This window comes from Phaethon lepturus, unplaced genomic scaffold (assembly GCF_000687285.1).
Source record: "Phaethon lepturus isolate BGI_N335 unplaced genomic scaffold, ASM68728v1 scaffold48056, whole genome shotgun sequence".
NCBI lineage: Eukaryota > Metazoa > Chordata > Aves > Phaethontiformes > Phaethontidae > Phaethon > Phaethon lepturus.
In genome coordinates, this window is record NW_010546471.1 from 1259 (window position 1) to 26988 (window position 25730).

Genomic DNA, 25730 nt, shown 5'->3' on the forward strand with positions numbered 1-25730 from the left:
CGCATTTTTTGCACTGCTAGTTTAAACATGAGGAAGCTTGCTGTGGGTTTGGGCTTCTCGAGGGATTGAGTCCTGCCATCAAGGAGGCTGCGTGCTACCAACACTCAGGGTGTATATTTTATTCATACCTTCAGAAGAGTGAGTTAGTCAAGGTAGCAGAAAACAGCATCAGACAGATGTAGCTCAACCTCCAGACCTCCCAGGCGAGCTCACCTGGGCTGCTCAGCCTCTGCCTTTGTGCTGGCCTCTGGGACATTGAGTTGCTGTTTTGATTCACTCAGGCTCTTTCCTAACTCCTTCGCTTACCTCAGCGCCGCGCGTGTCTGCACATCCCTTCAGCAGTTGCCTCTGCGCTAAAAAAGCTACTCAGTCAAGCAGCACAAGCTTGTGCCACTCGCAAGGAAACCCAGCATCCGAGGCTGCTCAGCGTCCAAGCGAGCCCGCTGGCTTTCTTGCCATACGTGTCTGTGTCGTGATGTTGCACGCTGGAGGCTCCAGCTCATGCGAACAAACCAGCTTGCTGCTGATAGTTAGGTAGACTGGAAGTCGTGTTAGGATTTACACAGTGATTTCGATCCAGTTTTATTTGCCAGAGGGTACCAAAGCATTGCAATCTTCTGGATAGATTGAGTGACATCCTGATCCAAAATGGACTGGCAACGTCAGCCATAAAACAGTGCTGGTACTTACTTCCTTCCAGACTACCTTAAAAGACCAGACCAGCGCAAGACCATACCGAATTAAAACCATAGTCCAGCTAGCCCCAACCGGTGTCTCCAGCAACCATGCCGTAGGTGCTGCAGGGGCCAGTTCCTGAAGTACAGCCATACCTGCACACAGGCACAGCACCGGGCAAGCACCCACCTTCCTCTTACAAGAGGCAGCCTTGGGTGCTGCTGCCCACCTGCCACCCAGCTACAGGTCAGCAGGTCCAACATCTCGTACAGCATTTTCCGTTCAGGAGGGATGTCCTGGTTTTGCAGAATGTGGTCCCCAGGGCGTAACCTGTGATGAGCGAGCCCTTCGTCCAGGTGTCCCCATGGCCAAGGCGAGCTGCGTCGCAGCCGCGTGCCTGCAGATGTTCTCCTTGGAGTGGACGGAGCGGAAGGGTGCAGGGGGCCAAAGCAATGGGGAATGAAAGACATGGCAGGAGAGACTCCAGGCTTCAGAGAGAAGTAACCAAGGCACTGACAACTTGTGTGGGTTTCGTATGTCTGTTTGCAGTGCTATGTTATGTGTTTAGAAGCTGGTTGTTTCCATAATAACAGCAAGTGCCATATGGCAGCGAGGAGGGTGGTGAGAGGAACGCTCAAGGAAACACAGTATGTTGTTTGACATGTGTGTGCTTCTAGAGGAATAACGTGTCTCGAGCGAGTACTGCTGCTCTGAACAGGCTGCGGGATTTGCTGCTCTCACCAGAAAAATATCAAAAAAAAAAGAAAAAGCAGAAATTTGAAAATACATAGTTTGCAATAACTGTTTAGTAGAGAGTGGGTTAAGCATTTCCAGAGATTAGGGGCACTTTAGTGCATATCTAGGATGCATCCAGGAAGGTCTCCATGAATTCCAGCTTTTCCTACCCTTTAATGTATGACTCACATTTCAAGGGCTTGTAATTTGCTCCCCACATTGCCACAAACACCACCAGTCTGAGCGATACCTTTGCAGAGTGCATATATTTCCACCACAGAAAAATGTGAAATTATTTTTTCATAATAGCTAAATGGCTTTTGCGGGACTTTTACCAACATCAGATCTGTAAAACTGAGCCTCTCTTGTCTGAGTCTTAAAGCCATTAATTATATTTGTATTTGGATATCTGAAACGTGGTGGTGGAGAAGGCAGCAGTTCTGATTTGAGGTCATGGTTCTGCGCTCATGCAATGCTTTAAACTCCTAATCAACCCAAAAGGCAAAGCTCTTCTCATTTTCATGCTTCTCTTCTTCTCTTTATTGCCTCTAGAGAGAGATTACTGCAGCATATGTGAAAAGCAGCCGATCGGAAGGCTTCTGTTTCGGCAGTTCTGTGAAACTCGACCTGCACTCGAGTGCTGCATTAGGTTCCTTGACTCGGTGGTAAGTCAATTCTTGTGATATTTTGGGGTGCTTCACAGTGCTCTCCTGACAGAGGAGACTCCCCTGACCCCAAGAAATCGCTGTTTCATGGGAGGTGATTTTGTGTCTAACGCAGCTGCGCAAGCAGCCGACGGGGGCTGACCCCGTCAGCATCCCAGTGTCATTGGCGGTAGCACTGCACGTGGGGTTGGTGCCAGCCTCGGGGAGTGTGAGCCCACCGGAGCGGGAGAAGGACAGGCACCCCAGCACAGAGCTGGCGTAGCCTCCCTTCCTGCCAACGCCCAAGCAGCTGACCTGCTGTGAGTAATGTCTTTTGATGTGGGTGAAGCCTGCAGTGCTGGGAGGCACTGGGAGGCAAGGGAAGGTGATGAACGGACTGGCGAGAGAGGATGAGGAGTATGATAATACTAATATCTATCTCTTGCCAAGCCTTTTCATCGGTAGAGTTCAGGGGGATTTACAAAACATCCTGATGGTTATCCTGGTTTTTCAGATAGGAAAACAGAGGCACAAGGTATAGAAGTGACCTGGTTGAGGTCACCAGGAAACAAATCTGCTCCGTTTTCCACCCCAGTGAGCTACCAGTTAACGCGGCCACTGAGCAACATCCCCCAGCTCTGGGGGGCCTGACGCTCTTTCCCAGTCTGGCAGCACTTGGCCACGTGTAGTGCCAGCGGGAGAAGCTGTTCACAGTGGAAGAGTCTCTCAGCAGCTTTCTTGCTGAGCGCCCGTGGAGGGGTAGGGTATTGATGAGCCAAAAGGCTAAACTGTCCCGGGGAGGAAGATGAACCTGTCACTGCTGAGTGTAGGTGTGCAGGGGGGCTTCGCTCTCTGGCTGACGCTGGCGGTCAAAAGCAAAATGATGCATACCAACAGGGATAAAGTGATTTTTTGTTTGTACCATGGTGAAGCTATTCTGAAGTATAGGGGGATGTGAGGATTGCACTGAAGTTGCAAAATTAAGAGTCTGGGAGAGGACATGTGGTCATTTAAAGTTTATTTAGCACTACAGTATCTACAGCAAATCTACAGCATCACAGAAAGTGTTGGATGAAGTCCTGTTCAAATCAGTTTTAGCTGGTCACAGCTTCCACCTGATGTTCCTCGCACTGATTGTGCTTTTCCCTAGTAGAAGGGTTTAGCCATCAAGGTACATGGAACTGCTCCATCTGACAAACGCTCCGTGCAGCTGTGCTCCAGGCCGGCAGGCAGCAGGGCATTTCGGGTACCCTGGATGTGTTTGTCCTGCACCAAACCGGCATCACCTAGTGAGGTGTCTGCCACTGATGAGACATCACACGCCCGTCTCGGGAGAGGTATCCCCGCAGAAATGCCACATCAGGTGTGATGCCCGAGGAGACGGGCGATGGCTGTCCCTCTAGGAAGCTGCAGGAGTCCTTTGGGAGACAACCACAAAAGACTGCTTCCAAGTGGGTTTAATTTCAGACAGAAGAGACTGAGCTGCCCTCAGTTTGGAGAGGGTTAGCGAGGCTCTGTTCTCTCCTCACGCCTCCTCGCAGCGGCAGGCATCGCATTTTGGTCCCAGCAGTGCCCAGGGGCTGCGGAGAGGGAAGCCCACGTTGCGGGAGCCCTGCACGCGCCTGGCAGCGGGCGCTCAGGGGGTACCGCTCGAGCTGACACTGGCAGTAACATCTGGACAAAAGGAAACCTGACTGTCCCCCTGTGTGCCCCCCGCCGAGCCCCCAGCCCCAGAGCACGGCGTGATAACCTTGGCTGCAGCGCTGCCCAGCGCCTCTCCCAGCAGTGCCAGGCTGCCCAGCCCGCCTCCGGCTGCGGGAATCGAGGGCACTGTGTCACTTCATTCTCCCGAAGCCCTGTGGAGCAGTGCCAAGCACTGAAACTCCGCGTCCTCCCAGCGTCCCCGCAATGCAAGCGGTACCGGTCCTTGCGAAAGCTTGTGGTGGGACCAGCTTTGTTTTAAAGCTCCCCCTCCGAGCAATCCCGGACTGATATCCCTAAATCCTTTCATGAGGGTGTGCTTTACACCCTCTCCCAGTTTGCTTTTGCAGACTGGAGCTGCCCTGCGTACCTCCACTGGGCCAGCGATCCATTCCCAGTTAGGCTTAGACTGGCAGTACGAGGATTTCATGAACAAAATGCCTGGCTGTGTGGAGGTCTGAATATTTACTCTTTCTCTCTTTTTTTTAACGCTAATTAACAGCAGTCTCCTTTGTTTACTGATTTCAAATTCTGTACAAGCTTGCTCCCAGCCCATGAAAATCCCTGTATTAGGCAATGTTAAGGTCTAGCAATACAGCCCATAGCCATTAAATTAGATGATTGCTACTGAAACTCGCCCAGCAGGGTCATACTGCATTGAGTGAGTAGTGGGATTCAGGCCAAGTTCTACGTTAGGCAAAAAAGTCCTATAATGAGATGAGAAGTTTGACTTTACAGCTCTATTCTGAGACCACCAGGAATATGAAACCTTTTGGAGACCACCTGCTGTAACAAGCCCCGAGCAGAAAAAGCCAAGGCCTTCCATTTTCTTTTGATTTAGTTATTTTTCTAACATGAGATGCAAAACTTAGCTTTTGTGTAATATCAAATAAAAAGAAAAAAATATTAGAGGAAAATATTTAGCCGTTCATGAGAGGCTCACAGAGCTTTTTGCACATTGAGAGGCAGGACCACCTCTCTTTTACAGAGCACAGCTAAGGGACTTTACCAGGTCACGCAGTAAGTCATTGGCAGGAGCCAGTAATGGATGCCTCCCAGTTTTTACTACAGTTTCTTAACCAGTGCACTCAACTCCTGCAAAGAAAGCAGCCATCAGGGCTCCTGGGGGGAAACCAGAAGCTGTCAGACACTCAGCAACCTCCGTTCCCATACTTAACGTGAGACTAAGTTTTGCAAGCTCTCTCTCATGCCTTTGCTTCCAAAGACTGGTAAAATCAACTAGACCTTGCAGACCAGAATATGTAAAGAGAAAAAAAAAAATCCCCTCTTTGCTGACATTTATTTCTGCTGTCGGCTGAAATAACTAACCTGGTCTGATGTAGTCTCCTGCAACTCTAATTATAGCAGCATCTGGGTTTTTTTGTCTATGCAGTTAAACAGTTGTTAGGCTGCTTTCTGAGTAAAAAAGGATTTGTATCATTAAATTCTGCATGCATGTAGGTGTGTATTTGTCAGTTCCCTCTGAAACCTGTGAAAACCTTGGCCAATTTCAGCCAATAATTGAGATTAAAGTGCTCAGAGGCATAAAGTTTCTACATGCCTTCTGAGAACAGTGTTTGGGTAATTAGCCACAATCTATCAATCATAAAATGGACTACAAAGATACGTGGTTTGTAAGCAGTAGGCCCCAACATTAAAGGATAAAAGTGATAAAAACAAAGAGATGCAGAGCTTTGCAGTGCAGCACTGGTGGAGCTGTGGGCGGTCGGTTCCCACTGCTGCTGTGGGACGAGTAAGCGACCATCAGTGAGGCTGGCTGGCTGGGAAATGGGCAACAGCAACCCCTTCTCCTGGCTGGTACGGTAAGGCTGTAAGGACAGGGAGCCAGCTGTTATTACGGATACTGTGCAAACAATTTTATGAGAGATATCCTGACTTGACTAGATAAAATATGTAGTAATGACAGAGGTCCTGACTTAGCTAGATAAAATACCTAGTAAGAAGTATCGATGGCTGTAGCTTGTGTCTCTGAGTGCATCGCGTGCTTATCTGTGTGCATGTAAACACAAAGAACTCCCATCGGGGTTCACCAAACCCTTATGTGGCCATTCAGGTGAAGGAACTATGCACACATAAACTATTATCATTAAATGGTGATGGTTTATGATTAAATCAGCTCCCTCGTAAGCCCTTGGTAAAGAATTCACGCACAGCCCTAAAGCACACTTTTCTGTGCTTACAAATATTTTAGCAACATCTCCCAGCAGCAGATTCCTGGGGTGCTAGCTCTTGACGTTTCCCTCTCCTCTCCTGTGATTTTTGTGTGCCATTATAGTGAAGACGTTAGCTTCTGGACTCCCTTTCCTGCTTTGTCTACTCACATTCATAATTTTTTTTTTTTCCAGGGGAGGGCTTTTAGCATTTTAATGTGGGCCAGATTTAGATCGACGGGAGGAGAACGTGGCTAATTCTGGTTAAGGAGAAAATAACGTGACGTTATTTTCTCTCTAACCTGTATGATGTTATTTCTTTGCACTGAAGTCACACAGAAGCACATCCTCTGGAGGAAAATGTCCCTGCTGCCTCTCCGGGTTGTTTCTGCTTGTCCTATCTGGACGCACGGCCAGGGGTGAGAGGCACGACCTCCTCGGGTGGGCTCGGGTGGAGCTCGGGTGAAGCTCAATGCTTCACTAGACATTACACTTATCTGGGGTAAAAAGGATGAGCGAACATCCATTTAATGCCATTTGTAAAAACCCTGTCTTGCTGTTAGGGAGGTTTCATTTGGTTAAGTCCCTTACATAAACCATCTGTGTATGTGTGTCTTAAAGCTGTTGAAGGCTTTTTCCATCAGAAATGCCAGTTTGTTGATATCAACAAACTCATTGACTCAAAATGTGTTTTTAAACAGTCAAAAGGGCACTTTTTGCCCTGAAAAAAAAATCAAAAATATGAAAAACGTGGTTTCAAGTTCACTTTTCATTTAGAAATGCAAGTTATTATGAATCCCAGCTGTTTGGGCTTTGCGTTCCAATTTTCAGTCACAGATTTTAAATCTCCAGTGGAGGCAAGTGCAAGGGCAGTCGCTGGAGCACAGAGCAATGACAGGGCAGAACCTGGCGTCTGAGGAAGGAGTGAGCAGGAGCTGGAGCAGAGAGAGGTGCTGGGGATCTCTCCTGCAGGAGGGAGCTGAGAAAGCAGAGGTGTAAAATTGGGACCGAAATGCCAGTAGCCTCCTGCAGATGCTCAGAAGGTGACTCCACTGCTCCTGACTTATACCAAGAAGCAGAAACCGCTCTGGTGGGAGCATCCGTTCCCATCCCTGTCTCCTGTTGGCTACGAGGGACCAACTCCTGTGGCCGTGCCGTGCTCCCACAGGCAACCAGCAGCTACCTCCCGTGGGAGGGAGTCCTCCCAGATCTTCAGAGAGATCCCTTTGGCTCCGTTTTTCAATTTTCACATATTTTTATGTCATACAGTTCCAGGAGCTCAAAGAATATTAAGATGAAAATCAAACACTAGATCAAACAATGTGTCAGAATTAAGGTTGCTGATGTGAGCCCCCGCTGGCTCCCTGTGCCGTTGCCCTCGCTATCGGTCACAGGCACCCTCCAGCCCCCGAATCTCTTGCTGGGCCATCCCTGAGCCCACGGCCCCATCCCACAGCCAGCCACAGGCTGAACGTTGCTCTCTTTCCCAGTGGAAGTGCATTTTCCCATCTGATCTCACTCCGCCTGCCCCAAGGACAGCTACTCCGAAGGGAAGGACACCGCACACCCCCGTGCCCCAGTCAGCCAGGGTTGCTTCTAGGGACGCAGGAGCCACTGAAGTAACTACCACCTCCGAAACAGCAGCCAAAAGAAAAGTTAGCAACAAACGGCGGCCAGCCCACATCCTCTCGCCATTTGGACTGAAGGATCCGCGCCCGCCCGCAGAAAGAGCCTTCCCTGCAGCTCGTCCCATGCAGTCAGGGTGATCGTAAATCCTCCCCTCATTTATGAGCTATGAATAGGGCCCTGTCTGACCTAACTAGGGCATGGAGAAGCTATTAGACTTCAGAGCAGGAGCCTTGAAACACATGCCTGGATTCATCAAAGGAATAATGGAAAATATTTTGTTCCACATGGATTTTAAGTAACGATGTTATTTCTAGCAATTAGGGATTTGCAAACTGTGGCTGTGCTTTTGAGTATTGTGGAAGAAGGGGAGGTATCTTGTGATTTAAGCACAAGATTGAGAGTTGAGGACCTTGGTACGCTTCCCAAGCATGTGGCAGAGTGAGCATGGGGAAGTCGCTCTGTCTGTCTACATGGGCAGTTCCTCCTGCAGTAACAACCCGTGGCTGACAATGTACCAGTATCTGTTGCTGAATAGCTCGAAAGTGGCTCTGAAGGGAGGAATAATAATGAACTTAGAAACCAAATGAAATGGGCTTCTAGTGCTCGAGCTACAGCGAGATCAATGCTGTTCACAGTTGGAGCTTACGGTTCCTTCTCACACCCTCACTTGTCTGTCACGTCCTACCTTCACCACCACAGTGTCGCGTTTTATGAGAGTGTCGAATGGAAGTATAATTAAACTTTCCTTTTATTCCTTCCCAACTATCTTGAGACAGAATTAGATACTCTGTATACATGTGTGCATTTAGCTCTGCATATGTTGGATCCCATCAGGAATTACATTTCCAAACACTGGCCTGATTCCTGATGAACTTCTGTCTTCTTCTGGTCTGTCCTGATTTGCTTCCTGTTCCACAATTCAGATGGGATGTAAATGTAACAGGGTAGCTATCTGTGGCAGAAAGGACATCAGATTTTTTTACATCTCCCTGCTGTACTTCACATTGCAGATGATGATTTTGAATCAGGTTTTATTTACTAGGGAGCCAATATATTACCAGAATCCAGAGTCTAAAAGCAAACGAAGGAGAAAGAATGGTCGTTATTGGATAAACACTAAATAGCACTGAATGGAGGACTCAGAAGATCTTCTAGATGCTTCCATGCTGTGGCAATGCCAAGGAGTTCTCCTTTCTTTGCAGTCTTCTGCACAGACAGTTACATTTAAGTACAATTATTTCCTTTTATTAAAATACCTTGTTTCTGTTTTCTTTTATATTAAAAACACCTAGTTTGTCTGTGAACCTAACCATAAACTGTAAGGTCCAAAAAAGATGCAATTCTTACTTTTTAAAAAATTTTTCCTTCTGTTAATCTTGCCATTGCTTTATCCCCTAGTAAGCAATCATGGAGAAAAATGTAGTTACGATGCGCTAAACATTTGAGAATGCCTGTGCTTTAAAGAGCTGAAATGACCCATACTCAGATACCATCTAAAAGGGCAGGAAATTGGATGAAAGGTTTTTTTAAACCCTTGTATAAAGTTTTATGAGAATGTAATCAGTTCATCCCCAAAATGGTCCCTAAAAGAGAAGTACTGCACGTGTGGATTTTAGCTTTTGGTGTATTTTTCATCAGCAGAACAGGCTTCTCTGTTACTTGTGGTCATTGTCATTTCCCAAACCAAATCAGATCATAGTTCTAGATTGTTCAAGCAACCTGCTATGTATGTGTATAAATACGTAGCTTCAGACTTAGGCTGCAGGAGCTAAATCGGCGCTGGCCAGATAGATGGGTAATAGCATTATTACTACATTGTGGTTTTCATGTCATTCCTAGGTCTGCGTAGCTAGGGTATCCATTACAGCCTGCTTTCGGATTTATTGCATCAGGCTCGGAGCAGTACATACATCTTCCAATGGGCAATAGTTCTGAAATTTGTTCTTCCAAGTATTTGCCAGTTCAGTCTGATTTACCTTTTTTTTTTTTTCCTTTTAACTTCCTCCTCATTTATCATCCCGGACAGCTTGTATTGGACCAGGTTACTTGATTGGTTTGGCAGCACTTTCTGGGATCCTTTTTCTAATATGAACAGTCATGAAAGCTGTTAGCCAGTCTTCTTTTTTGATTTTTTTTCTGGAAAATGTTGTGATCCTAAAGCTTTGTATCTTGAGCAGTGCCAAGTGGGAATGTCTCTAAGAACTTGTCATTGTCATTTAGTCACTGGAGTCCCACACGGTGTGCGTTTCCTTTGAATGCCTGCCATGGATCCAAAATTCCATGGATTAATGTCTTCATGGTGCACAAGTAATGCTTCCTTTGATTTCTATGTAAAAGTTGTCCTGAAACTCATCAAAAGACAGTAATGCGTAGAAGAATCAGAATTTTAAAATGTAGGTAAATGTTGTGTGGGGAATGTGGTGCTCTCTTTTTTAATGCACCGGGGAAGTCAAAGAGAATTTTGCCTGTAGTGTCTATTGCTCTAAATGGCCTCTCTTCTTTTATTTTGGTCTTAAGAATCGGCTCTTGGATCTGCCTTCTGGAGGCACTGAGTCAAAGATCACTAAAAGTGATGGGCAAATCTCTCTGCTTTGCAGGAGGAGTGTTACACCAAGGGGAAGTGTTAGACCAAGGGAAAGACATAAATGCATGGGAAGGACACATTCAACCAAAAAGACAATGTACTGAAGGAGTTCACCTGGCGCTTGAAATACCGCTGTGGCAAGAATTAGCAAACATTCACTTTCTCCACTACTCAAAGAAATGACTTTACCTTCTGTGTCCATCTTCCCTTTGAGCAAAAGCAAATAAAGTTGCCATCTCTAGTCACTGAATGCTTTCTGAAAGCTAGCTTGGCAAAGCTATAAAAGATAAATGAATTACATTTTGTTGGTGTTAATTAAGAGACAACATCTCAGAAAATATACCACTAGGGTTTGCTTAATATATAGTGGAAAGTTTTTAATGGGATTGTCTCTATGGGTTTTACTTCCATCAGAAAATGGTATTTATCCTTCAGATTTTTCTGACAGAGCATTCCGTTAAGGCCACATCTAAAATGAAGTTATAATGGTGAAATAAAAGTGCAAATATTGACCTTTTTTTTATATCTGTTCCAGGCAGAATATGAAATTGCTCCAGATGAGAAGCTGGGAGAGAAAGGAAAGGATATCATGATGAAATACCTCACTCCAGAGGTAAGGGGCAGCCATAGTGGCGTTATGAAGGAATGCTGCAAGGCACACCTTTGCTAAACAAGGCTTTGTAAACCAGAGTCCTAAAATTTATGGTGACAATCTCCAGTGAATAAACTTGCAAGTCTTACACAAACAGTCAGAGAGAAAAAAAATTTTAATCCAATCCAGCAATTGACTTCTAAGGATGAACTTGAGTTTACCAGGGGCTTAATTCATCTGTGGATGAGCAAGAGGCTTCTCTGGGGGCTTGGTGTGCAAAGCCCTACATCTGTGGTGTCATGCGACCTCAGCTGTTACCAACAGATGCCACAGTTATTTCCTGCCCAGCTCAAAAGAGGTGGTGCCATTTCATACACTGTTGTGTAGAAAGCACCGGCAAAAATGGTCTTTGGTAATAGACACTGTATTTTGGTACAAAAATTCCCACTTCTCCCCACCACCATTTGCCCCAGGGTAGGCAGGGGCATGCAACACTGACATGGGACAGCGAGTTTTGGAGCTGCGAGGTGCTGTCGCCCGTTCTTGTTTCCACCGCTGTGGGTTCCTCAGGGTTGCATCTCGGGGCTGTCCGAAGGAGAGGAGCTCATGGCAGCAGCTGTCTCCACAGGGTGGCACTCCAAACAGAACTACAAATGTGCTGTGGGAATTTTGGGCAGGCTGCACTGGGACTAACTCTTTTTTGGAGGGGGTTTGATCATTTGCTGACCGCATTTAACCTTTGCAACAAAAGTCACTGCCAGTAAGCAATAAACGACCAACTTCAAACACAAGAACAATCCTAGGATTTTTCCTAAGTTGCTTTCATGAGAGTAATCAAGATGTACAATTGCTGCTTCAACTGCTTTACAAGAGAAATACATTTGACCTTCAGGAGAATTAATTGCATTTTTGGCAGATGTCTTTCTAAAGTGTTTAAATGGTACAATATGTTTTGGAGGTGCAGGGGCAGAGCAGACCACTTTTTTTCCAGTCAGTCGTTTTCCTACAATAAATTTCAATGCATACTTTCAGTTATCTCAGACTGCATTTCGGGATCTGGTTTCGTTTACTGAGCCTGGCTAGTTTCATGTGCAGCCATTTAGCACTGCCAGCATGAGTTCCTGCTGCCCATTCATTAGGGGCATGAAGTTCCACTGCTTTTTAAATCCACCGAAATGACCATTTATCTTAAATTTTCTGTCAACAGAGGAACGAGGGACAAATACTGAGGGAAAATATTTCCCACTGCTCAAGTTCTCATCTGGAACTGGAGAAAGGCATTTTGCTGATAGCAGGGCTAGCAAAGTGAGAGAATGATAGTACTGCTTTGTTTCAGACGGTCTTGGTGCAGGTTTACAGATGCCAAATCCTTTCCCTGCTGTCCCATGGCACTCCTGCTATCCTTGTCCGTTTGCCAGCAGCACCATAGTGTAGCAGAAGCACATGGAATAGTTTAGTGAGGTAAGTGAATGTGCAGTGAAGACCAATCTGAGAGCAGCTGCTTCTTCATTAAGCAAAAGTGGTGATGTTATAGGAAGGGAAATTACTGGGACTCCAGAGCTGGAGTTTCCATTCTCTGCCATGCTCTGCACTTCATATTTGACCTGTGTACCTGGTTTCTTAATACGTAAAATATTTAAAGATGTGTAAATATTTAAAAGATATTTACAGTCTGTTCTGTTTTTCTGGTATTTGCAAGTTGCCTTCACGTCTTTGGGCAAAAGGAAACACAAAGTTGTGCTCCTTCACTTGTAATCTAAAACTGCCTCCCTGGTCGTGGTGCTTTAATGTCTGCATTGGTCTCACTGCACTTTTTTTTTTTAAATGGGAAACTCCTGCTTCTTCCCAGAGGGATGTTTAAGCCCTGTGTAGCAGAAAATATTTTCTGGAGGTGAGATTGACTGTGCCATAGCAGTGGGTTGAATGCTAGATTCTCTAACAAGTCTCCCGCGCAACAAATAGTTAAAAAACTAGAGCAAGGCCTGGATTAATTAAATTTCTTTTTAGATACCTAACTAAGGTACTCAGGTTAGGAGTTCAGATGGCCTACTGTCCTTTCTTGTCAAGAAAGAGAAATAAGAACCTCCAAAGGACAGGTTTTAAGCCATTAGAAGTCAGTGATTCAAAGCCAGGTTAGATGCTTGCAGTCAAGAGGAATGAAACGGGACCCAAATGTCTTTATGGAATATCATCCTGGCCAGCAAGGAAGCCTTCTTTTCATTAGGAGCTGCATTTCTCCATTTATTTATCAGTCCCTTGAAAGATACAAATTGCCGCTGATTCCAAAGTCTCCTGCTTTCAGAGGAATGCTTCTTTTAAGTAGGTGTGTGTCAGTGCTTCAAAGAACCCGATTGTCTTGATATAAAAATAGTGTGACATACAGCTTGACTGATAGAATAAAATTATAGGTTTAGTTCTTGGACAGATAATTCAGTCTTATAATGTGAGGAGTATTTTTCCCAGAGTGCATGATCAGAAGCAAAATGAAAACAAAAAGTAGACTTCATGCTTTTTAATATTTATAAATGATTTTTAGTTCTTGCTTAGATTTTTAAATGTCATACATATTTGACATACAATGTGTCAGTATATCATCATTCTAAAGTGCATTCATTTGCATAGGGAACATGCACTTTAATAAAACATACAGTACTTGCACAGCAGAAAGGAAAAGAAAACACTTTCCCAGATGAATAGACATCACACCAGTACACAGCCTCATGTGACTCACGCAGCCACTGCCTGCAAGATGGTGCTACGCCGTACAGTTTGCAGACTCGAACGTGTGGGAGCAGTGAATTCCCACTTGGAGATCTCTGTGTGAGAACATTCAGCATCCACCCCGAGGCCGCTAAACAAGCTCAACACTTGCCAAGGTGGTCGAGGGGGAGGCACTTTTTCAAGTAAACACAGTTCAGACTCTTCGCAGCTTTAACGTCGTGAACAGTCCCTACATGCTCTCTGGGGAAGTTGAGAAGAGGTCTAGCAGCCTTTTGTCGTGGTTGACGCCAGGGGCGGCATGAGCAGGTCAGAATTCAACCATCTCACTGGCCTGCAGGCAACAGCGGTGACAAATTCTGAATGTGTCCTGGCACCTGGAAAGGAAAACAGGTGTTTTAGGCATCTCAAAGAAGTGGCCTGTAGGAACAACCTCTCTTGGGATGTGATAGAGTCCTCATCACTGCACGTTTTCAAGATGCTATTGGACAGGATGCTAGATAATCTCATCTAGGCTCCCCTTCCCACAAAACGTTGGACCAGATGATCTTTAAAGGTCCCTTCCAACCTGAGCTGTTCTATGATTCTGTGTGCTCAGGTCCTCACCTAGGAAGACATTAGTATTCTCTCTCTCTGTTGTCTAAAGTTCGTTGAAACATTCATATTCAACAGGCCATTCTGAACTAGTTGATAGGAGGGAAATGTAAGGAGTACATGTGATCTTCACGCTGAGGACGCCAAAATACAAGCATTTTCATGGCTTCCTTAGCAGCTTCACTTGAGTGGTGAGAAGGAGAGTGAAAACCCACAGAAGAGGTATCCTGTAGCTGAAGACACCACCCATCCTTCAAACATGCTCTGAAGAATTGTTACCGTACTTCTCCAAGGAGGTCCAGATGTGAGCTGGCTACTCCTCAGGGCCTATGTGGGGATAAGCACTGGTGAAACGGCCTTGTCTGTTAAGAGGAAGAGACCTAACGAGGCATGTGCCACCTTGAGCATTAAGAGGATGAGAAGGATGAGACCCAACGAGGCGTGTATCACTTCAGGACTGTAATCTGAAGGGAACTCCACCTCCAGGCTGCCTTTGCTTAACCGGAGCAGTGCAATGGTTGCCACACTGGCAAGATCAATGTTTCTTGACTAGAGTCTTACTTCTTCAAGAGAGGCTTTAACAGTTTCCATGAAAAAGGCACTTAAAGCTGCCTTCTTGACTTAATAATCCCAAAGGGCAAAAGTCCAACCCACAGGAAGTCTAAAATTTCTGAGGTTGTGAAATATGATGGTAAAAATGCTAAAATGAATTGGTCACAAATATTTCTTTCCTGGCTTTTCCTAATCTCAACAGTTGACTGGGAATGTTTCAGTTTTAGTTCCAGTTCTGTCTGTAAATGGAAAAGCCCTCAGTGCTTCGTGGAACGGTTGAGTTAAACTGAACTCAGCCTGGCTTCATTACCTGGCTGCTTCTTTTACTGGAAGAGCAAAGAGATGTGTTTACCTTTTTACTGCTTTTAAATTAGAGTTTTGCATCTCCATGCATCATTTTTGCCTTCCTGCCTGACAGCTGCCTGTGCCATACTAAATCACTAGCCCATTATTTTCTTTTTCACTGTAAATCACCTTGAGATACTTTGAGAGATGCTACATAAAACTAAATTGATTTGAAATGGCTCTTAAGACGGTCTCCATATGCCATTATAGTTTATATTTGGACTCAGATGGGTACTAAAAATGTTACTGAATAGGATGTCTAATGTGTATTGTTATCCCCATTAATATACTTCATAGAATATGAAGAACAGCAACTGCATTAATTTTCTTATCTGAATTCCTGTTTGGTCTCCCTTCCTCCAGGAAACACACAGAATAAAGGCCATGTTTGCAATTTCTTTCTTTGCTGCAAGAGGTTAGCTGGGCACAGCAATAACCTCCTTACTCCAGTCTAAGGCTAGCAATGGATATTTTGCTAAATGAAAATATGTCTTTGTTTTTATGAACAATTATAGGATAAGGAAGGGAGGGAAAAGTCCCCTGAAAGGGAAACTGACTGATCAGCAGTGCCTGGCCTTCTACTTGTCTACTGGCTAACATGTGTTCTTCTCTCAAATCAGTTCTTTATAGAGAAGAAAACTATGATGTAATATGGGTGAGATGAAATTAAAATGATATATGAGGCCTTTTGCTGGACAAAGCCATGCAGCCAAGTCCGGGCTCCTGCTCACAGACACCCTCTCTCAAGTCTGTGCGTTGGCAAAGAGTAGTTTTCTTTTTGCACACCGTTGCTTTAATCTTGATGCCGAGGATCTTTGCCCTCGGTTGCTCTCTCCTTGAGTTTTCTTTCCACCACCAAAATAAATGCAAACTTCAGCACTTGCGCTTCTGAGTGAGTCATCTTCGCTGATCACTAAAGCCTTCCATCTCCCATAGGGAAAGTTTCATGTATCACTTTTTAATGATTCTGGCTGAATCCTGGAAGGGCAGGTCATACCATACCAAGAATTGGATTCAAGTACTGAGACTTCTTCATCTAACTGTTTAGTTTTACTAAATGCCTTCTAGGGAACGTTGTTGTAATTAGTTTTTGGAATTGCCAAAACAAAAGCTGAATGTTACTGTACGGGAAGCTCTGGAAGAAAGAAACATTAAGCTTCTGTAAAGCAATCTGCAGAGTTTAATACGACACAGAGGCTTTCTGTTTTGAAAGGTGAGCATTCAGGCACTGTTTTCTACATTGTTACCTTTCTCGTACAAATTCAGCATCTATCACTTATATCTAGCAAGTCATCTCCATCCCCCTGTAAGCTTATTATCTTGCTACTAAAAGGCCAACACAATAAACCTTTTCACTGGCTACAGCGGATGGTCCCTTAAGGCTTGGTCCAAGAGTTATCTCTGCAGCTAGTTTCAAATTTTTCTAAACCTCTGCATTTCATTAATGACCCTACTTGCTCAAAGCATTAGTCACTGTGTCCTTTGGGTTCCTATTAGGAGACTTTTCAGGATGCTAAATACTTAAGTAGAAATCCTGGCCTTACTTGAGCCAAGGAGAGTTTTGCCATTTAATTAATTGCCCTGGGACTTTACTCTTTGACTCAGTGGATTTCTCATCTCCCCTTTCTATTGACTTTGCTACTCTATGGGCACCATTTTAGCCAGAGATGATAACATTACTTAGGCCTTTGCTTTGCAGCTAGCATAATCGATACATAATCCAGTCTCCAGAGAAATCAATACATAATTCTTGTTCCAGAGACAGCACGATCAATATCTTTGCTGATCACTGTGTCTTAGTCCAGGAAAGTACCTCCTCAGTGTACTTTCTGCATAAGCTCATTTTTCCAAAGTTCAATTCTGGGAAAATATCTGAACAGCAGAACAGCAACCTTGTTACTCAAATTAATGCTTTCTAATCAGAATTTATTTGAATAAACATTCTTCTGTCACTGGGCCCAGGCTGTAATATAGTGTGGCAGAGGAATCTGAAAAATCAGTGTTGCCTTGATTAGGAGTCTCTTTGCTGTGGTCTCAGACTAAAAGGCATTTTCTCACGGTTTGCTCAAGTCCTATTTCCTCATCCTTTACCCACTGTTTATAATACAAATGTTAGTTAACTAAACACTTACTGCGGATTTCTGTCTCTTGCAATGGTGCCAAACTGCATGAGAGCCTATGGAAACAACATGGAGTCTGCTCTGTCCCAGTGCTGCTGTCCCAGAATGGGTCCTTGGGCAGTCCTGTGTCCTGTCCTTTAGTCTTAGGGAGAGCTGTGTTTGCCTTACATTTGCTCAGACTGGTGGAAGGTTTGGGCTGGAATCAGTAACTACACTGATTTTATGCTAAGCAGTGCTATTAATTGAAGCTCTGCTTTTTCCTTGTTGTTTTGGAGAGGTTAGACTCCCAAGTTCACATGCTGCTAAAGCGTTTGTCGTTTGTGGTCAGGAAGATCATTGGGATGACTTGGTCAGTAGGCAAAAGCCTTCTAGCTCCCCTGCGTTTGCTGGAATAACTCTGACTTGACCCTTTGGAAAATGGAAACTTGCTTCAGCTAATTGATGTCAACCACGCATGTAAACCTGGCTCACATCTGTCTGCTGAGGCAAGACAGGCCCCCCAGGCTGCTGTGACTCCTCTCGGAGAGTAGCCGGGGCATCCAAAAGGGCTGAGGATACTGTGCAAATAAAGAGCCGTCTGCTCAGGACTATCTGAGAATGGGAAGGATTTATTTGTCTGCCCTGGGCTAATGGCTATGCCCGTTATGGTTTCCTCCTCTTGTTTGCAGGGAGTCATCTTTTCCCTATCCCCTCTGCATATCTCTCATCACTTATACTCAGTTCATATGGATTAATCAATGGTCAGGGAAGTTAATTATACGCCTTTAAGGTTCGTTCAGTTTCCCCAAAAACAGCCTCTTCTGCCTGAAAATCTTGCCCACATGGGAAAAAAGGAATCAACCTTTTCCAGCTGTCTGAAACACTGGCCTGCAAGACACCCAGAAATCTGCAGGAGATGGCTTTTGTGCATTTGTGCAGAATGACATTAAACTAGACCTCTGGTGAGTCCAGCCTCTTACGCTCCAACACACACACTGCAGCCTTGTTGTTGGCGGGCAACTGGATAGGAGAGATGAGGGTCTCTTTCTGTCCCCTGACTATACAGGGAGCCCAGGGAGACTTTGAGTGTTTTGGGTTTTAGGTGATTAAAGTGCAATGAGGTGAATTCCACGCTAGGTGTAATGCAGGATAAATTACATTGCACTGCATGGCATGTACACACAGGTGCACAATTTCTGAACAGAACAGGAGCCCTTTGAACACCTGACCTCCACAGCCCTTCTGTCCACCCACTGCAACTTGCAGCACTTTCCTGGTTGGTTCAGCTTTGGATTTCTGAAGCTGAAAGCGTAATGGGTCAACAAATGTCTCTCTCAGCTCAGGATTGCACTGAGCTAAACTCGGAAGCAGTGACAGGCAGCTGTATGCTTGGTCCCAACAAAGAAGAGAATGAAGACACTGATGAAAATGGAAGTTTAAAATACCTTATTTCTCATCTGATTCTCTCGTAATAGGGAAGTAGGATTCTGGAAAAACATGTGGAGACTTAAGCAGCTGAGTAGCCTCACAGGGATGTGCCAGGCAAATGCAGATGAGGTGCCTGAAGCCGACACCTTTGGCTGGGATGATGCAACTAGAAGAATCATTAAGCCAATAATGTTAGCGTGTGTCATTTTAACTTGGAACCAGGAATCACAGCATTACCATAAAGAATGTTTTAAATTGCATAGAAAATAAATATATTTCAATTCATTAAAATATCACTAGATAAGTGTAAAAAATAAACAAGTAAGAATGATTTAAAAAAACCCATCTTTTGACTACAATTGGATTTTAAAATAACCAGCATGTTTAGGTTGTGGAAATGTAGCACTTCAAACTTTTCATGTTTAGGTTTTTTTTTCCCAGTAATGCAACTACACATACAAAACTCACCCTACATGCCAAGCCTCAGCTTGTATGTTAATTTATTGTTTTTTAATCAAGACAGACTCTGCTCTGAGTCAAAAATGAACCATATAGCGAGTTTATCATCCTGGCACAGGTGCTGTTTGTCCAACAAGCACAGCTGAGGAAGAGTGGAATAGGCCACTGCAAACAGTGTGTCATCTCCTACAATAAATGTCTTTCCTCTCAGTTCTTTGCTGATGGCTATTACCATATGATCGTTAATGGATCGTGTGACACAGGTGATTAGGGAATGCCCTGTTTCCAGCAGTGCTAGGTAGTGATTTTGTTTGCTTTTGTGGGTGTTTCCAGTCATTCTGTGAGTGGGCCACTGGTTCCTGCCTGATGTTTATTTAATTCACTTTCTAATCCTTTTCAAGAGCTTCCCGAACTCTCTTTTGGATTTTCATTTCTTCATTCAAGTGTTTCCTCAGGATTTTGACCTGCTAATGGAAAAAGATGAAGGCAAATTCTGCAAAATCCCTACTGCACCTGACAGCACTACAGCCATTGACTTGAGGATCAGGCCTTCATGCATGAGCTGCCTTCGTGCAAAGCAAATAGCTTGTGGGCTTCAGTGTGAAGACTGCTTGCAAGGGAAGGGTTACTCATGTTTACAGGCTTATGCCTCAGAGGAGTGAATTCAAGCAGGGATCTGTTTGTTTTCCTGCAAGAAAGTCATTCAGTAACTTTGAGGTTGTAAATGAGTGTTTATAGATTTAGGGATTTTTTTTAATGGAACAAATGACATTTGGTTTACCAAAGGAAGCCAAGCTATGACTATTGCAACATAAGGTTGCTTGCTAATGTTTAGGCTATCCATCAGTGTGGGAGGACATTAAAAGGTAGAAAGGTTCTGATAAGAGGCTGGACACTGGATGCTATCCAAGCCTATTAAGCACACGTGATGAGAGAAGAAAACATTCTGAGAAAAGAAGCTTTCAAAATTGTCCTGTCATGTTTGTTGCCACTAATGGTGAGAATTCTGTTCTTTTCCTAAAATGCTTTATCAAACATCTGGCTGCTTGTAGTAACGCACTGTAGCAGTGATTCAGCTGGGTCGCTAACAGATGAGGTTACCTTTTGAACTAATGATGCTTCCAAGGATTGTGTGAGTACCCTAACTCTTGGGTAGCTAGAAAATCCTGGTTAGTATTAATTAGTCGTCTTTTCTATTCTGTTTCATAAGCTACCCCCCTCATCCTGCTGACGGCTACTGGCACTGGTTATTTCACTTGTGTTTTCATCCTTTAACCTCTGTGCAAAATGCTTTTAAAGCAGAAAAAAGGCAACAAGTAAAACATACTTTCCCTTCCTCTACTTTAAAGCAAGTTTATATAAAACAATTTCAGCTGGCTAATTTATGAGCACCTCTACACCAATAAACCTATGTGTCTACAGAAAGGAGGAAAAATTTGTTTCTTTGGTGAAAAAGCCTCTATAAGCAGGCTCCCAAAGAATTATTAAAACAGTATGGGTGGGGAAAGACTAGGGTTTGAAGATACTGAAAAACATCTTGCCAAGGACTTCTTGTGAGGCCCAGTTTCTCACTAACTGAAGTCAAAAGCATAGCTTCCATGATGACCAGTTTAGGTACTTAATCTAAGCTGTACTAAAAACCCCATAGCTGGTGGGGATTGTGGTGAGTATTTCTATTTAATTGAAGGGTATAAAGCCTGCAGCTGCTTCACTGGACTTGCAGAAGAAGCTGATGAAACAACTAAATTTTGACTCATGGGACATTTTGTTATTTCAAAATTACTTTCTATGGGGCTTTGAGTGTTTAAGATTTCCTCTGGTCGCCTATAGGAGCCAGGAAGAAATTTCTCCTTTTTGATCTAGGCAATCTTTTCTTTTCCTTTGTTGCTCCAAAACTCATGTTGTGGTTACACCCCCAAATTTCTCTGAATCAAATAATTTAACATTCCAAGGAAACCACACTTCGGATTGAAGGTCTTTATGGAGGAAATGTTTTGACTCACAGCATTTGCATGGCAGTTGCTTGTTTGCCACCATCAGGAGCAGTAACGTAGTTTCTAGAAAGGAGCATTTTGCTTTCAGTGATAGCAGCTACAACAAGGTAGCTTGGTACAACAAGGTAGAGAACAGGAAAAACAAGGTATAGCTGTATAGCGGATCCTGTTGCTGATTAACAGGAGAGCCATGAAAAATGTTACTCCGTGTTTACTTTCTATGCACTTGTCAGAAAGGAAACCTTAGTGATTGCTGAGTTTCTCCAAGGAAGGGCATAATTCAGGACTACAGCTTGTATCCCAGCACCAAAAAGGAAGGATGCTGGAAACCCAGAGAAGAAACTTAGCCTTTTCGTACCAGTGGGCTTGCCGAGGCCCGAGAGGCAGCCCAGCAAGTCTGGAGCTAGCAAGTCAGCCTGAAGCTACATCAGATCTACTGCAGTGAATGAGTTCATGAACTGCAGTGGTTAGCGTTGCTTTTTGTGATGGATTAGTACAACTTCTCCAGGCAGAAGAACATGTTCAGATGTTTGCTGAGGGCTCTATTGTCTTCAGTCATTGTATTTTTCTGTGTGTCAACATGTGTTTTGATAATTTAGTAGGCTATGAGGGAAAACAGATTCATCATGATTCCAGATCAGCTTGCAGCTGCAAAACAAACCCCACAGTTGATAGGCACGGCTGATTTACTTCATTTAGCTACCAGCAAGTGATCCTGCCCTCAGTACTGAAAATACCATTTGATCAGAGAACAGGATTAGCTTCAATTTTTTCCTCTGTCATTGACCCACTCTATGATCCTGGGTGAGGTATTCCATGTCTTTGGCCCCCGTTCCCACTGCCAGGGCTAGTGTGATGGGCTTGCTTCAGAAGCTTTACCTCTCATGACATGTGTATGCAGTGCCTGGCATTACGGGCTCCCATTCTCAGGTATAATGTCTACATGCTGTCGTAATAGATAAATTGCTACTAATAACACAGCTGCTCTCCATGCTCCCCGTCCACCTCACTGCCAATTCCTACATCTGTCTTCTCAAAGCAAATATCCTGGAATTATGAAGCCTTGTGCTTTACTGGTTTGCCTCATTCAGGCACAGATGACTTTGTGGTAGGAAAAAAAAATAAAAAGAAAATGCAGAAGTTGATTACTTAAAGTGTTGCAGCTGCTCCTGATGTAGAATTGGCTGTTTACTACATACACAGCTAAAACTGAACAGACAAGATCAGACACGGGGCAAGAAAAAAGAATGTTCCAACATTTTTGTGCATGACACCAAAAAGCATCAGGAGACTGCATATGCTGTGACAGTGCTGAGAACCTTTCCCTCACCAGGTTGAAACACATGCCTAACCCAGACTTCCCAAAATCAGAGTACTACCAAGACACTCCATCTTCTCCTCCATCGCTTTCCTTTGCATTACTCACTGTCAGTCTCTTCACACTTGCCCTCCATCAGTCACCAGCTGCATGGTCAGTACTTCCCAGGCTGTAGCTCAGACTGAATCCCAGTTGCCCAGAGTGGGGAGGTGGGGGGACATCAGAGTCACCAAGTGGCTCCGGACATCTCCCTGCAGTGAGGCAAGCAGAGCCTGTGCTGTGCCCTGCGCTGGCGTGTTCCTGCTCTGAGGGCAGCAATGCAGACCCCAGTGGAGATACCACAGGACAGTTTTTCAGGTGAACGTCTAGCCACAAGTTGCAGATCAGCCTTGGAGGCACAAAGAGGCACAATTTCATGGTCTCTATTTTGCTTTCCATTAGCTTTCCCCTTTGAAAATGTGCATTACCTGAGCACGTAAACTTGTCTTTCCCTGATTTTGCGCCTACCAGCATGACTTGCACGTATTACCTATTCTCCCTTTTTCTGGTAACTGCTCTGATTGCAGTCCTCCTTATGAGTGGTCACCTCCAAGGACTGAGGAACAAGGACAGTCAACACTGATAGTCATACCATTGCTACCCATCCTGGTAACTAGTCCCCTGCTAGCTGAGCCTTCCTCAAACATCTGGAGAAGGATGTGACTCTGCAAAAGCAACAGAAGGAATGGAATTGCATGTGGCAGACTTCCCATCCCTGACACAAACCACTGCTCTCCGTTGCTGGTCTTGGGTCATGGCTGTGCGAGAGCAAATCAAATACAGCAACATAACTGGATGAAGCCACTATTTCCAGTTTTTGTGTATGAACTCTTCTCATCCCATCATGCACCATCTCACCCAAAGTTCACTTTAGCCTGTTTCTTCATAGTTTTGAGGTCTCTACTAGTAGCAAATCTGTGTGGAGATTTGCAGGTAGATTGTATGTAGAAAATTGTTGTCAACATCTGAAAATACACATATCATTAAGACAGAAGTGCTTGGAACCAGAGACAGCTCAAGAAAAGTTATGGCTTAAACCTTTGTCCATTGACTGAAACATTTTTAATTGCTTTAAGCTAGTTGTGGAATGTTTTCATAACCTGAGACATAACATATGCTGCACATTATTTGTTTTATGCAAGTAACTTAGAATTCTAACTCATCATGTTTCAGTATCATGGCTGCCAGTCTGAAATTTGCCAGGAAAACAGTTGTGTTTATGACAAAAGTTTGCCTGAAGTCTAGTCATTCTAAAGAGTGTGGTATCTTTCTGGTTCATGTAATATTTGTAGTGATGAACAGCCATGTTTTAAGATACCGTGTGACTCGCATCCACTGGCAGGAGTTGGTATAAAATGAAAGCCGTGTTTCTAGGTTTCTGTTCCTTATTCACTAACTGCAAGCTACAAATGGACTGATTTGAGGAATCTAAGCATCTCTGGTTTTCATTTATCTCCTTTGATTTCAGTCACAGATGATGATCAACTCTTCTGCAAAACACAATTCTTAACCTCCCTGTTCACTGTCCTGTAAAATATCGTGAGATTGCTACCTAGCTCATGAAGAATTAATCATGCAATGAAGCTTTAATATTTCAGGGTTCTTAGATGAAAGGCACTGTGTAAGGATAAAGAATTACCTCCAGACTAAGAACCTGCTCTGTTTCTTGCAAAGTCAGCCTGACCAAAGTCATTGCCATCCCTTTTTTTGATCTGAAGTTCAGGGTTCTGCAAGCTGTTTCTTTTTTGTAGGAAACCATGGTGACTGAGACAAGCGTCTTTCAAGCGGGACTGTTCATTTGCAAAGATACTTATTCCTTTGCTCAGAGCTCCAGGTTTACTTTGCTGAGCACTCAGCATACAAACTCCCTTCCTCAGCTGTTCTCGGGGCCGTGCCATGTGCCTCTGTTTTACAGAGTCCAGTGTTTTGTAAAATCATTGGTACAAAGGACTGTAAAGAGGGCTCAAGCGCCTCTTGCATTGAGGAGATATCAAATACACTCAGATCATCAACAGATGTCTGTCTGCCCTCAGAGGTCTTTCAGACCTCCAAAAACAGATTCCACAATATTCATATGCCTGTTCTTGAGCTTCCCTGTGTGGAAAATTAGAAAAAAAGTCTTCCTATCCAATTAAGTGGATTCCTTCTCATCAGTCCCCCAGTGTAGAGCAGAACATGCAGAATAATTGATCCCTGCACTCTTTATTAAAAACATTTCTATATTAAAATACCTTTATCATGTTTCACTCTTACTTTTCCAGACTAAACAAATCTAGTTCCTCAACACTTCCCTTTGGCTTTTTTTCCCCCAAGCATGTTTCTCAACCCTCCGGACACTTGGTGTTCTCATCAGCTCTCCATAGCCTTCTCAAACGGTGGCGACCACAACTGGATACACGCCTCTAGCTGGAGTCTCAGCACATCTCCCTCAGTTCCCTTTGTTGTTTGGGCACTTTTCCCACAGAAGCAGCAGCGCTGCACACAATAAACCAACTCTGCACATGCAGGTTCTTGTTGTGTGTGCATCTGCTCTGGGCTCCATCCAGCTACTGGAAATAATCCGAGTCACAGAGACACAGAGACACCTGCTACTTATCCCACTCTGGTTTCAGAAAAGCTAACCCCAACTGCTGGGTTGTCAGGAAAATGCTTTTACTCATTGAAGTTGCAAATATCTGCTAGCCAGCTGCCTGCTTTCACTTCCACAGACTTTGAGGTAACACCTATAGTACACTACATCTTGACCAAAGTCATCCATTTTAAAGATTTGGAAGTTCTGTCTTAAGGAAGATTAGAACAAATAACATGTTTTAATGAAAGAGTAAAATTATCAGAGAAGGTCTTCTGAAGGCTTTCCTTGGTACTGCTGGCATTTCACCTTGTTTTATAAAGAATTTGGTCAGCTGATAGATCGACAAAAGGTCAGGTGTCCTCCACACAGTCACAGGGGAAACGCTGTCAGAGAAATGTTAAGTACCATGGCAAATGTGGAGAGATGATTTTATGAGAATCCTTATTTGTTGGCTGTCCTGTTCAGTGAAGGTCAACAAATACTGTGTCTTGAAGGGCTGAGTGATGTAGCCTGTAGCAAAACTTACAGAGCTGTCAAAAAAGGAGAGATTACATTTTAAAGAATAGTGATGCAACATGACGTTCAAAATAACGGATAATGGGGACTTACACAGCCTGGAAGCTTTCATCTGATCTGAATCAGATTTCACTACAGTGAGGTGCCGAGTGCAGGACACGGAGGGTACTGGATGCAGCACACACAGAGCTGCATGGTCTGGGTCTCCTGGCGTTCAGGCTGCCAGGGACAACTGTGCTAGTGCAGGGAAGACCAGATTGCATTTGGCGTGCAATGCCCTCAGCTCCCACCCAGAGCCTGGTACTTATGGGTGATACTGCATCCAGCTTCAGACCTAGCCACCGTGCTTTTTATCAGCAGTTGCA

At 44.3% G+C, this 25730-nt stretch overlaps 1 protein-coding gene across 1 annotated transcript in view; it reads left to right on the top strand.

The window, feature by feature from the left end:
- Window positions 1–1039: 1039 nt before the first annotated feature.
- The window catches only part of LOC104622495 (G protein-coupled receptor kinase 5-like), a 45652-nt gene continuing 20961 nt past the window's right edge, over window positions 1040–25730 (top strand). The window contains 3 exon segments of the mRNA XM_010289302.1: window positions 1040–1175; window positions 1963–2075; window positions 10675–10752. Of these exon segments, the coding sequence (XP_010287604.1) occupies window positions 1040–1175; window positions 1963–2075; window positions 10675–10752 (327 nt within the window).